Source organism: Rattus norvegicus, chromosome 4 (assembly GCF_036323735.1).
Source record: "Rattus norvegicus strain BN/NHsdMcwi chromosome 4, GRCr8, whole genome shotgun sequence".
NCBI lineage: Eukaryota > Metazoa > Chordata > Mammalia > Rodentia > Muridae > Rattus > Rattus norvegicus.
This window is the reverse complement of record NC_086022.1, coordinates 157,885,692-157,899,828: the sequence shown is the minus strand read 5'-3', so window position 1 is coordinate 157,899,828 and position 14,137 is coordinate 157,885,692. Positions and strand designations below refer to the sequence as shown.

Genomic DNA, 14,137 nt, shown 5'->3' with positions numbered 1-14,137 from the left:
AACAACCCTGAGATTTCACCTCACACCAGTGAGAATGGCTAAGATCAAAATCTCAGGTGACAGCAGATGCTGGCGAGGATGCGGAGAAAGAGGAACACTCCTCCATTGTTGGTGGAATTGCAGACTGGTACAACCATTCTGGAAATCAGTCTGGAGGTTCCTCAGAAAATTGGACATTGAACTGCCTGATGATCCAGCTATACCTCTCTTGGGCATATACCCAAAAGATGCCCCAACATATAAAAAAGACACCTGCTCCACTATGTTCATAGCAGCCTTATTTATAATAGCCAGAAGCTGGAACGAACCCAGATGCCCTTCAACAGAGGAATGGATATAGAAAATGTGGTACATCTACACAATGGAATATTACTCAGCTATCAACAACAATGACTTTATGAAATTCGTAGGCAAATGGTTGGAACTGGAAAATATCATCCTGAGTGAGCTAACCCAATCACAGAAAGACATACATGGTATGCACTCATTGATAAGTGGCTATTAGCCCAAATGCTTGAATTACCCTAGATGCCTAGAACAAATGAAACTCAAGACGGATGATCAAAATGTGAATGCTTCACTCCTTCTTTAAAAGGGTAACAAGAATACCCTTGGCAGGGAATAGAAAGGCAAAGATTAAAACAGAGACTGAAGGAACACCCATTCAGAGCCTGCCCCACATGTGGCCCATACATATACAGCCACCCATATAGACAAGATGGATGAAGCAAAGAAGTGCAGACCGACAGGAGCCGGATGTAGATCGCTCCTGAGAGACACCGCCAGAATACAGCAAATACAGAGGCGAATGCCACCATCAAACCACTGAACTGAGAATAGGACCCCCGTTGAAGGAATCAGAGAAAGAACTGGAAGAGCTTGAAGGGGCTCGAGACCCCATATGCACAACAATGCCAAGCAACCAGAGCTTCCAGGGACTAAGCCACTACCTAAAGACTATACATGGACTGACCCTGGACTCTGACCTCATAGGTAGCAATGAATATCCTAGTAAGAGCACCAGTGGAAGGGGAAGCCCTGGGTCCTGCTAAGACTGAACCCCCAGTGAACTAGATTTTTGGGGGGAGGGTGGCAATGGGGGGAGGTTGGGGAGGGGAACACCCATAAGGAAGGGGAGGGGGGAGGGGGATGTTTGCCCGGAAACCGGGAAAGGGAATAACACTCGAAATGTATATAAGAAATACTCAAGTTAATAAAAAAAAAAAAAGAAAAAAAAAAGGATGACTATCTTGTTGCTTTTACTCCCTTGAAGAATGTATTATGGTAATGCACTAATACATACATATATTCTAATATAATATGAGTTTTATATAAATTTAGCAAAAAAAATTTTTTATATGCAATTACATCCCCGTTTCCTTTACTCACTCCACACACACACACACACACACACACACACACCCAACATGTCCCATATAGTGGACAGAATGTTAACTTTTAACAATACACTAAACAGCAAATGCTAGCATTTTTATCATATGACAGCTGGGCTGTCAAAGATTCTCTCCAGACTTTTAACCAAGTCATGGGAGGTTGCCTCTCTAATTCTTTAGGATTCCTGGAGCTATTGGGAAGTCTGTTTTAACATGGTAGACCATGAAGCTTTATGCTATTCAGTTCTCTCATAGTTTATGCTAACACATTTCTTCATGTTAGGAGCTCACCATTTGAGAAACACTTACCATGTGTCTAAAGTGCTGAGCCTTTGAACCATGAGATGTTCACCCTGACAGTGAAGTGATCCTGAAAACTGAGTTCACACTCATGATCACCACTCATGCTTATATGGTGAACCTCTGTAAATCTATGATGGTCAGAGCTCAGAAGAAATTTCCCTGGTGTGCCTATTTTGTGTTTTGTCATTCATTAGCATTCTAGGAAATGCATACATGAGATCAACGGAAGCTCCTTATTTGGGATCCTCCTAGGCCTCTCTATATATGCCTCTCCCTTTGGTTCTGATTTTTATATTTTGGTATAATAAATCTATAATCCTCATAGAGCATAATCATTAGTTCAGTGGGTCACTGAAGCAACTTATAAATCCTATAGATATCATGGAATTCGCAAAATCTGCAGAGTTGATTATAAATAAAGGCATCCTTGAGAACTACTGAACATAGGGCTTGAGTCTAAACTGAAGACAGTCTTCTGGAGGCATGGCATGAATTTTTAGACTAATTATAATTAGTAAATAAGATAATTTGGTCATGACCTACTAGAAAAGCCAAAGAAACATTTGGGAACAACTGAGGACATACAAGCAAGATCACACATAATTTCAGAAAATCATTGTTAAGTTTTCTAAGAGTGATAATGGTATTTGGTACTGAAATATTGACTGAATTTTTACATAGCAAACTAACCCTCAAATGCCCTATCAAATGAATACATCTGTGCATGCATATGTCTATCCATATACAAATTATTAAAATGTTAGCAATCATTGAATATAAATGAGGTAGTTTTATGAGTATTGATACCATTCAGTCAATTTGTTTCAAAATATGCATGATAAGAAGTTGAAAAAGACTTCCAATATGCTAAGCATAGAGGTTCCTCTGGGACATATTGGTCTCCTCAACATCCATTTACAGTGCAGAGGCTGTTCCTAATACAGCAGGCACCAAGGTGGGACACCAAGAATCACTGGAGGGGCCAGGAGAAGGTTATGTTTCCTTAAACTTGCTGTTAATGTAGTTCACCCAGTCCAGGATCAACCACCCATTAGAGTCACACAGTACCCATAAAACCTGACACACTAGCCATGGGAACAAAGTTTGGGTATGCTTCCTGGTAGTACAGGTATTGGGAGACATGAGAAGATGCTGATGGAAGAGGACGAAAATTACCAGATAAGGCATAAGTACTGAGGGTCAAAGTGACAGTAGCTAACATTATCTCAACCAGTGTGTTGATATTTGCTTAAGAAGATCTTAAATATTCTAAACACACACACACACACACACACACACACACACACACAGAGCAACTATGGCAGGTGATAGAGGGTGTTGTCAACCGAATTGTGGTAGCCACTCCATAATACATTTCCACATCAAATCAAGACACTGTAACATGAGTATCCATGATTTATTTGTCAATTATACATCAGTAAAGCCAAAGACAGAGAAAAACAAAGAAAGAGGGAAAGAAATGTTTGGAGGGACAACATCATCCAATCCTATTATCAAATAAGACTTTGGAAACCTGGGAATAGGTAGAGAAGTTTATTGCTCCCACATATGCACAGAGAGTCTCCTCTGTAGTCTCTGGTACATGGAAAATTCTCATTATATAAGAAAATGACAAATGATTAAGTAAATTTACACATGTAGCAGTATTATAATATGTATAACCACTGGCCGCGTACCTAAAATTCTGTAGACCTCTCTTTCACATGAAGAACTTTCCAAGCATCTGCGTAGTGGTGGATAACAATGCAATCCCACAGTCAAGGAGAATGTGTGGTTCATAAGTATATTTTTTTCACCTGACAAACCAACTTCTGTTTATCACTGCAAGAGCTATCACTCCAGCCCCATCCAGTATTCTCATGATGATTTATTATAACACATTGTTCATTGTCACTGCTGGGCTCACCTTCGTGCCAGAATCTGAAAGGAAGGAAAGAGCATCAGGGTGTTTCCTACAATAATGCTTAAAAAAGAGGAAGCAAGAGGAAGCAAGAGGAAGCAAGCCCGAGGATGAGGTTAGAATTTATGGAGATCAGATTCAAGAATGTACAAGTCAGGTGTTCTCCATCACCCATATCTCACATTTCCCTGGATAACAGGGCTCACAGTACTCAGAGTTCTCTTAGCTTGTTACTTAACTGTTCTTCCAGCACACATCCCAGAGGATACTGTTTCTTCATCCCTAGGTCTTGGTACCAGAGGACAATTGACCCATGATGATATGGTGAAAAGTCTCCTCTTATTTTCATGTTTCAATAACCCTTCCTTTTCATTTTACAATGGAATTTTTCAGAGACTGGAAACAAGTTAAAATATCTAGATGACTTACTTATTTCTGTCATCCAGGACTAATAACTTAATAACCTAGATTCCAAGTTTTCTTCTCTGAAAACTGAGAATGACCATAGTTATCACTATATACTTCTTACAACAGACATCAGAAAGGATTTGGCAGCATAGTAATAAATTATGAGCTTGTAAATGATTACATAAATATGAAAACATATCAGACTGAGTGTAATTTATGAAAAATAACCAGAATCTTGGCATGAATTTTTCTTACAAGGATATAAATAATGGCTGAGGAGGTGGTTAAGACATTAAGAGTGCTTGCTACTTTTCCAGGAAACTTGAGAGTTCTGTTCCCAGCACCCATATTGGTGATGTCATACCACTTATAACCCCAGCTCCATGGGATCCAACAGTTCATTGTGAGCTCTATGGATTCCCATATATATGTGGCAGACACTCACAGAGTTACACATATATACACACAAATAAAAGTAAATTAAATTTTATTTTTAAAGATGCAGATGAGACCCATATGCAGCCACCAAACCCAGTCACTATTTCTGATGCCAAGAAGTGCTTGCTGACAGGAGTCAGATATGGATGTCTCCTGAGAGGCTCTGCCAGAGCCTTACAATTACAGATGAGGATGCTTGCAACTAACTATCGGACTGAGCACCAGGATCCCAATGGAGGAGTTGGGGAAAGGACTGAAGGAGCTGAAGGGTTTGCACGCCCATAGGAAGAACAACAATATCAACCAACCAGACCTTTCAGAGCTCCCAGGGACTAAACCACCAACCAAAGAGTACATATGGAGGGACCCATGGCTCCAGCCATGTATGTAGCAGAGGACAGCATTTGTCTGGCATCAATAGGAGAAGAAGACCTTGGTCCTATGAAGACTCATTTCTCCAGTGTAGGGTAATGCCAGTGTGTTGAGGTGGGAGTGGATGGGAGGGACTGGGAGCATCTTCATAGAAGGGGGAGGGGTATGGGAGAGGGGGAAAAGGGGGTAACATTTGAAATGTAAATACATAAAATTTCCAATAAAAATAAATTTTAAAAAAGATGCAGATGAGAAATTGAAACCATAATAAAATACATCTATGGGTAAAGACCTTGCTTGGGTATTTACGATTCTACACTCTTCAAACTCAATTTCCTCATCTCTACTGGGAATATTAGCAATGTGTGTTCCACAGGACTCCTGTAATGAGCACACGGAAGAGTAAAAGGAACTCCATCCCCATCAGTTACACCAGGAGGGAGCTATTCTAGCTTCGTAACCGACAGCTGGAGGACCATCAATTCTCCTCATGATACAGGAGCAAGGACTTCTCTACATAACTCTAGACTCACGTGGCATTCCCATTGTATGGTGTCTGATCAACCCATTGCCATTGTCGATGACCTGGATCTGAAAGTCCTATAAAATAAGCAGCATGAGTATCCAGGATCCTGGGCAGGAAATCCTAAGAAGAAAGAAAGAATCAGCCTTCAGCCTCGATTGAATAATTCTTTTCTGTTACAGAATTTTTATAAGATCTTTTAGAAATGATTTTAATGATACAAAATTATAGGGTCTAATATGATGCAATATGCAAATACACAATAATCAAATCCTACCTCATCTCTTTACGCTTTTAAATATATTTCAAGTTTTAAATTAATATCAATAATTTTAGATTTTAGAGGTACACCATGATATTGTAACTGTGTTTTCTGGTCACACAGAGATTAGAGGACAAATGATTAAGGAATAGAAGAAATCTCCCAGGAGTGTGTGTTTTCGCCCACCTCCCCCCACCCAGGACTGCACTTCTCAGATGATAAGAATACAAAGTCTTCATTCATGTTTTCATGACTCTAGAAACAATTTCTGACCATGATCTGAATGAATCCCCATCTCAAACTGACTCCTCCTCCTTTTTTGACCAACACCATTTTTGACAGTTGTGCATGAGAGACTTTTGCACATTTAATCATTGTCTATTGATAACTTCAGCTATTTCATTTCTCATAGCTGACCATGATTCTCCAGATTTGGTCTTGTTTCCCTGCTTCCTGCTCTGTTGGGCAGCTGGTATTGCTATAGGAATCCTTGGAGTGCAGAAATCACAAACTGATGTTTTGAGCAGAAACATTTCAGGCTTCCCTACAGTCAGTCTAGTGTGCTGCATTTTTGATGCCATGGTTCCCTGGTGTTTAGCTCTACTAAAGATGTACAATGCAAAGGTTAAGTTAACCATTCCTGCTTATCTGTTGGAAAGCCTTCTGCCACAGCACCAACACCACATCAACAAAATTCCCTCTAGTAGAAACGGGCAGATATCAGGCCAGCCCCAGACCCCACTCTCTCCCAGGATGCACCTGCTCTTCCTGGCTGTGGATCACCACCAGATGAGCACCTATGCCGGAGCACTTCTCCTCACTCTCCATCCAAGATTCTACTGAGTCAGTGGAAGGGAAGTAGCAGTTGGAATCAAATGGCTTCCAATCCTTTGGGCAACAGCTCCAGACTTTGTCTTTGGGGGGAAAAAGGAAATGTAAGTGTGATGTAATAACGTCATTTTAAAGTTATTTATGTGCAGACATCACATGGAAGCTGGAACTCCCAGCTTCTCCCGGATGCAGCAGTTCCCCTCAGGTGCCAAGAAACCCAAGTCTACCTTCATTATCACTAATGTCAGAGCCCTTTGTCCTACTGGAGTTGTATCAAAGAAATAGAGTATAAAGAACACCCAGACTCTGCAAGAACCAAAAAGCTCTTATATCACATAAATATATACATGTATGTATATGTCTATACATATATATAAACAATAAACAACCAAGGCAGCAAAATTTCAGTTACCAGACATGTATTTTTAGTTAGTGATGATAAAAATGGTAGTCAATCTATCCCAACATGCAAGATAAAAGTATAGGTTAATCTGGAAACTTTATTCATGATAGATGTCTCAAGAAGAAAATAGGAAGATTCTGAAAGTAAGTTCTAAAAATACATAAACCATGAACAAATAAAGATATAAAGAGCTGAATGGAAATTTTATATCTAAAAAATACATTTTAAGTATTCTGGGATTAATTACATCTCCTCTTCAGGCAACAGAGATATCAGTGAGCCCTCAACGGGGAGAAACCTAAATGAAATAGAAAACTGACCTCATGGAAAGATCCTAAATGTCAATAGATCAATGTAATCCCCATCAAAATTTCAACATTCTTCATAAGATGCATGAAATCTCAAAATTCATGCGTAAGCACAAAAGATAGCCAAAGCAATCCTGAGGAAAAAAGAATAACGTTGGATGTATCACCATCCTTGACTACAGAGTCTGCTACCAGCACAAAAGCACACATGTCGATTGATGGACAGAAACGGGAACCACAAATACAAATCAACTCGGTCACAGCCACCTGATTTCTTGCCAAAAAAATACATACCAGAGGAAGACAGCCTCTTCAACAAGTTGTACTCAGAAAACAAGGTGCCAACATGCAGGAGGATGAAGCTAGACACCTAGCCATTCTGTATAAAACTGACTCTCAAATAGTCTCAATGGATTAAACACCTCAAGATGTAGGCATAGGACAGACTCTGTGGACAGACCTGAGAGCTTCTGTACAGCGAAGGAGACAGTTGAGTGAAGAGTGAGATCTACCTAGAAAGGCAAGAACCTCCCAACGAGCTTAAATGATGTAAGGAAACAAGTGTTTCCCAAAGGTATCTTGCTGAAGACAATAAACTGTAACTATTTAGGGCCATCGGTGTATTCCAAAAACACCTCACTTACAGATGCCAAATACAGTAGAGAAACTGCTTACTTGGGACCAAAGTGACCCGAGACAGCCTTAAACACCCCCCTCTCCTAAACCTAAGCAATGTAGCTTCATACATCCACCTTTCCAGCTCTGTTTACTAGTAAAACAAATTCTCTGTTTAAGTCTTGAGAAAATCACACTGCAAACTAACACACTGAAGTGCTGCTTTTGCAGAAAACTAAAGTTCAGTTCCCAGCACCCATGACCCCTGGCTCACAAATGCATATAACTCTAGCTCCAGGGGATCTAACACCCTCTTCTGGCCTCTGCAGGCACTACACTCACACACACACACACACACACACACACACACACACACACACGGCCACAGAGAGACACAAGCATATAACATGGTTGGATGGGGGGGCACCCTCATGTCAGGCAGGAGGTAGAGGGATGGGATGGGGGGGGTATCCGGGAAAGGGGATAACATTTGAAACATAAATAAAGAAAATATCCAATAAAAGAAAATAGTAAAAGAAAAGTCGAGTGTCCATGTGCTGCGCACACCCGTGCTCACAGGCACGTGCGCACACACACACACTTGAACTTGAACATAACTCCATGAGATGCTGACATTCACACCACCAGATTTTCTTCATTTCCCAGGAGCTCCTTTCTGTTGCTAATAAAATTCAGTTCAACCCCATAACGACCCTCCCTGAAACTTCTTTCTTTGTTCAAGCTAGGAAGCTACACATCACAACTATGCCTGATTGGAGACCTCTAAAAAAGACTCCACAGGCAGCTGCATAGTGTGACGTCATATCCCCATAGTGATGGGATGGATCTACCTGAGAATCTAGTTGAAAATGTAAGTTTTATGGGGCTGGGGATTTAGCTCAGTGGTAGAGCGCTTGCCTAGGAAGCGCAAGGCCCTGGGTTCGGTCCCCAGCTCCGAAAAAAAGAACCAAAAAAAAAAAAAAAAAAAAAAAAGAAAATGTAAGTTTTACCTTCCGAGAGTGAATCCCATTTTGTACACTCCAATTCAGTATAGTTCAGTTCCTTCATAATTGTTTTTTCTTCCAGAAGCTGAGAATATTTTTTAAACAGAACTGTAAAATACAATAAAAACCATTCATTTTCCTGGTAGTACCATGACTACACTCCTTCCTTTTTACTTTCTTGCATTCTTTATAGAAACAAAATCTATAAATGCCCAATTACCTGAATAGTTTAGAGCCTGTCTAGGAATACTCTCCATCACCATAAGCTGAGGGTGGCTGTAGTCCCAGCACTTGGGAATTAGAAGAAAGATCAGAAGTTTTGGGTCATTCTTAACTATAGAGGTTAGTATGGTTAGTTATTAGCCTGGTTGGATGGTTGCTTGTCTTAGATTAGTTGGTTGATTGGTTGGTTGGTTGGTTGGTTGGTTGGTTAGTTGGTTAATTAATTGGTTAGTTAATGCCTAGCCTAGGCTGTATGAGACCCTACCACACACAAAAAAAATCCCATCACACTATAGTCAATAAAACCCTACTCCTATTAGACCATAGATATCTCCAGGAAGAGCTGAAAGGAAGGGACAGACCCTTCATCCTGGGTATTCATCAATATTAAATGGACAGCACACTGAAGGACTACATCTTAGATGATAAATTCTTTTTAAGTATGGGCATAACCCAGAAAAGGTGAGGGAGAAATGAGCTGAGATTAATTCTTAGGTTTCCCAAGAATGAGAGTTATAAAAGAACCTGACAATGATCAAAAGGATTTTGTGTTCTCTCTTTTTCCTTTCCCTCCCTCTACCCCAGCTAGCTCTTCATTCTCAGTGTCTTCACATTGTCACAGAGTTCCTAACCTGAAACTGACTTATCATTCCTGGAGAAATGGAATTTTATCTCCCACTCGTTCCTTGAGTTGCCCACCATATTCTGGCTTTTACTTTTGCTAATTTACCAAACTAGTCTTGAAATGGACCGTCAGTGACTCCTCCTGTACACTAGTCAGACCTCTCCCAGAAGGACTTCCCAAATTTACCCAAGTCTGGTTGTTTCCTCCTTAATTCTTGGGAGATGGTGGCTCCCTCCAGTTTTGCCTGCTGCTTGCTGCTGCTTCCTGTGCTCGTTCCTAAGTGTTTCCTTCTCAACTCGTCTCTCTTAAAATGGGATGCTACACCCAATTCCATCTGTGTTTATTTCTCCTTCAAATTCTTCTTCCTTAGTGATATTGCATTTGCATCTTCCTGGGTTGGTGGGATTGGGGGTTGGGAGTGGAGGGTTTGGGGAGAGATTTGTTTATTTGTTTTGTTAGTCTGTTTTTGTTATTTGCTGCCTATAAGCAAAGGTCTTCTCAAAAATATTCCTCTTTCCTAAAATATGTTAATATGTGCCCAACTGAATCTGAGCCTCTGAGATGATCATAAACAAAACCAAAGTCATATTTCAACCCAAAACTGTTGCTCATCTTATTCCTCTTCAAATAACTTCATGACTGCTGGCTTTATGGGAATATTAAAGTCATGTGCTGTTTCTCTGTGTCCCCTAGTTCCAAGATATCAATATTAACCAAAACTTTACCCACCTTTAGGTTCAAGTTACCTCCTCGCCTTTGCATCACTAGCATGACCCTTAGATCAAACCTCCATCACTTCTCAAATAGATTCTCAATGAGTCTTATAATTTCCCCTTCCCTTCATTTTTACACCTCTGCAATAGCACACTTCTATAATTCAATTTTATATGTTACTCATTTCCTACTTCAGCGTCTTCAGTGGTTCTCCGTGTCTGTGGCATATTGGGAAAGTGGGCACACTTTCTAACCTTTCCTATACCCACATCCACTTGGATTATGTCTTTGCAGTTCCATACTCAAGAAACTGGGTCTGTTTTATTTCTCTATCACCTGACTTGAGCTGGGCTGCTTGTAACTGATGCACGACTCCATGAGAATGCATATGTTCACCTAGGACCATGAGAAGAATCTCCCAAGACAGATAAGTCTTGGTGAAGCCACAGAGCAGGAATTATATTAATAGTTCAATTTACCTACTAAACTTTAGGATATGTAATGACTCAGCAACAGCTACAGATAGATAGATAGATAGATAGATAGATAGATAGATAGATAGATAGATAGATAGATAGATAGATAGATAGATAGATAGACATATGATAAAATAAATGACAATTATTTTATAATCTGAGTCCAGATTTGTCTGCCCCTGACCATTTCATTTCTTAGTTCTCCATGAAGAACTATATACATTTCAGTAATGCAGGCCTATATTTACCCATATCTCCCATGCTCCCATATGTCTATACCAGTGTCAGCACACAGAGGTCTAGATGTCATCTCCTCCTGGCTTTTCTTAGCCCCAGAGTTTACTTATTACTTCTTACCTAAATTTCTTGAGACTGGAGGCTGTAGCTATTTCTAGACTCTCTGACATGATGCCCAATACATAGTAAATGAATATTACTAATTGTTGAATGCTAAATATAATGCCTACATAGAATACAGTTTATGGTTTTTAATTTTTGATGAATGTGAAAGCTAATCTACAGAGAAATCCACTGTTTTCTAAATTAGCTTTCAGGTCTCACACAGTCTGGGACGGAAAAAAAATTATATAATTGAAAGGAGCTCCACTGGAGCTCTATCCCTGGAATAGCCTGGTCCATGACTTCTCATCCCCTACTCATTCTAAAAGATGAGCATCTGGGTGTCCAGTGGGGCTGACTTCTAAATACTACTGAGGAAACACAGACTCATCCTCAGTACTGAAATCTAACATAGATGCTCCAGGACATGCTTCTCTAACCAGAATGAACCAGAATTGGTTCCATCATTTTTACAGAAGAGTAATTCTGAAACAGATCAAAATTCACAATATTATCTATAGCCCCAGAATAAGTTTCTTTTCCAGGTTTCCGGGTAGCTGTCTGTCTAATGGGTGCCATCTCTTTTCTTTGCTTACTTGCTCCACTGCATACTTACTGATCAGAGCACTGGAGAATAAGATTGTCAACAGCAGGAAATAGATTATGAGTGAGGTAAAGAGGACCTTGGAGAACTTGTGGCAACTTTTCTGAGACTTGCTCTTCTTTGGGGGATCTGAAAGACAAACAAAATTCATTTCTTGAGTTCTGTTATTTCCTCTTCCTTCTCCTATTCTGTTCCTGTACCTGATAAACACTAATAATGTAATGTTTGAAATAAGAAAATGTAAATATGAAACAATCAGGTTAATTATGGAAACATTCCAAAATATAAAATAATTCATTCCTGACATTGAGAATAATTGTTGCCAATATTTTGATATTCATCTTCCAACAAGTTTAAAGCTCTCACACATAAATGTATATTTTCTAGAATTGGCACATCATAAATACTGATTTGTGACTATCATTTTCTTTGACATTAAATTATATTTTTTCCTTTATGATTTTTTATCTTATTTTTGAGACAGGGACTTGGTATGTACTCAAGGTAGACCATGAATTCATTATGTAGTCCAAGCTGGCCTCAAACTTATAGCAAACCCCCATTTCAGCCTCCTGAGTTTTGCTATTACAGGGCAATACATCCAACTTTTTTTAATATCATCATGTCTTCTTTATCAGTTTTGTAATGACTGCAGAGTATTTCATTATATACTTGTAAAGTCTTCCCTTTTGTTTCCAACTTCAAAATCTGTGATAGTCAAGAAGTCTTTGCATACCTTTGCATACCTTTATGGTAAAAATCGCTGCATTTTTTGGTCACTACTTCTAAAAGACTTATGATACTTTCCAACCATGTGTAAGGTCCTGTGTTCTGTCTCCATCACTGGGATGAGAAGAGTGAAAGGACCCAACACTTAGATGCCAAACAAATTATGCTATGTTATCAAATAGAGAGCGGGAATTACTATACTGTGGCCTAACTTTTGAAACAATATGGTACACATATTTATGTGTATTTATATGTAGAAAAGATACAATATATACATATGGCATTATTTTTCTCTAGATGATAAAATAAAGACACTTCCTCTTTTCCCGTGATCTTTCACGTCTGTCTACAAGCAACGCACTTGGCTGAGGCTCCAGGGACCCGCAGACACGGCAGCATCCAAGACCATCTGTCTTTGTCCTTTACTCAAACACTAACTGGGAGCAGCAGAAAATGCTTTCTTACCTGGCCGAAAGTCTGTGTCGATGTCTGAGGAGTCATATTTATTTTTGAAGTTCGTGTTAATATAAATGTTTTCTGAAAACATGTTGAGAAGAAATTTTCCCCTGCCCTCAGAAGATGTGTGTCATCCCGTCTTTCATACTGAACAGGAAACAAATGTAACAGCAAAGTATCCCGATACCGACTGGAGCTGAGAGGCAGTAAAAGACAGCTGTCCTCAGCTTGCAGCACGAGATCTACTCTCCTGACCTGCCAAGAGATTATCGCAGACCGAAAATGCACCCAGTCCAATCGTACAATTACAGCGATACCAAGAACTCAGTGGGGGGAGAAGAAAACAGGAAGGAATGGAAAAAAGAGGAAGCAGTCCATTAGAGAAGTCAAATTCTTTACAGAGATTCTGACACTAACCCTGAGCCAACATCCACAGTAAAGCCTCCCTTCCCCAGCGTGTGCTAATTTCTACTCCTGATCTCCGCAGCTGCCAGTTGGCCTTCCTGGGGCTCTAACACCATACTCAAGACCCTGCCATGAACAGAAGCATTCTTCATCCCAAAGGCACCTAGTACACACCCTAGACTGTGGCACCACATGGGGACAGTGTCTCTTCACCCGGCTCGGTCTCTGGAACCTGCGCCAGATCTACTTTATGCATGGACACTCTTTAACCTGCCTGGGTTCTGAAAGCCCATTTCCTTCGCATCCACCAAGGATTCTCTCTTTATCTTAAAAGAGAGTTTCCAGCCTGTGTTCTCCATTCCCACACCCTGTGCCTCCCCTGACTCCTGAGACCCATGCCTGATTTACCCTCTGTGAAGGAAGGTCCAGTCATCCGGCTTAGTCTTCAAATCTCAGCCTGACTTGGAGCCAACACTCTGCACGGTGCGCATGCTCACCTCCTCCAAATGCCGAGGTATCACCCCACGCTGCCCTCCTTGAGGTCTCTCTGCTCACTCGTTTGGGGTTCTAACTTCCTGTGAGAAGTGCTGTCAAGCATGAATGCCTGCCTCACACTACTTGAGTTCGGACTCTGCACCTGCCCACTGTCAGACACGCTCTCTCTCTCTCAGGCTGTATTTGTGGACACACTCCCCAGTCCAGACACTTTCCCATCAGCGGGCTGATATTCACCTCCCTGCTTGGGCTTCAGCTCAACCGCCAAGCCAGCCCTCTACACAGTCAGA

General features: G+C 40.5%; 1 protein-coding gene across 2 annotated transcripts; it reads right to left on the bottom strand.

Annotated features, from left to right (window-relative positions):
* Positions 1 to 3,100: 3,100 nt before the first annotated feature.
* Clec4a3 (C-type lectin domain family 4, member A3) lies at positions 3,101 to 13,930 on the bottom strand. 2 transcript variants are annotated; one of them, XM_039107889.2, is made up of 7 exons: positions 13,761 to 13,930; positions 12,957 to 13,202; positions 11,775 to 11,891; positions 8,789 to 8,890; positions 6,381 to 6,535; positions 5,370 to 5,482; positions 3,101 to 3,638 (listed from the first exon to the last, which is right to left on the bottom strand). In XM_039107889.2, exons 2-7 carry the CDS (start codon positions 13,036 to 13,038, stop codon positions 3,494 to 3,496), a joined length of 714 nt encoding a protein of 237 aa, XP_038963817.1. In that variant the 5' UTR covers positions 13,039 to 13,202; positions 13,761 to 13,930; the 3' UTR covers positions 3,101 to 3,493.
* Between the last annotated feature and the right edge of the window lie 207 nt (positions 13,931 to 14,137).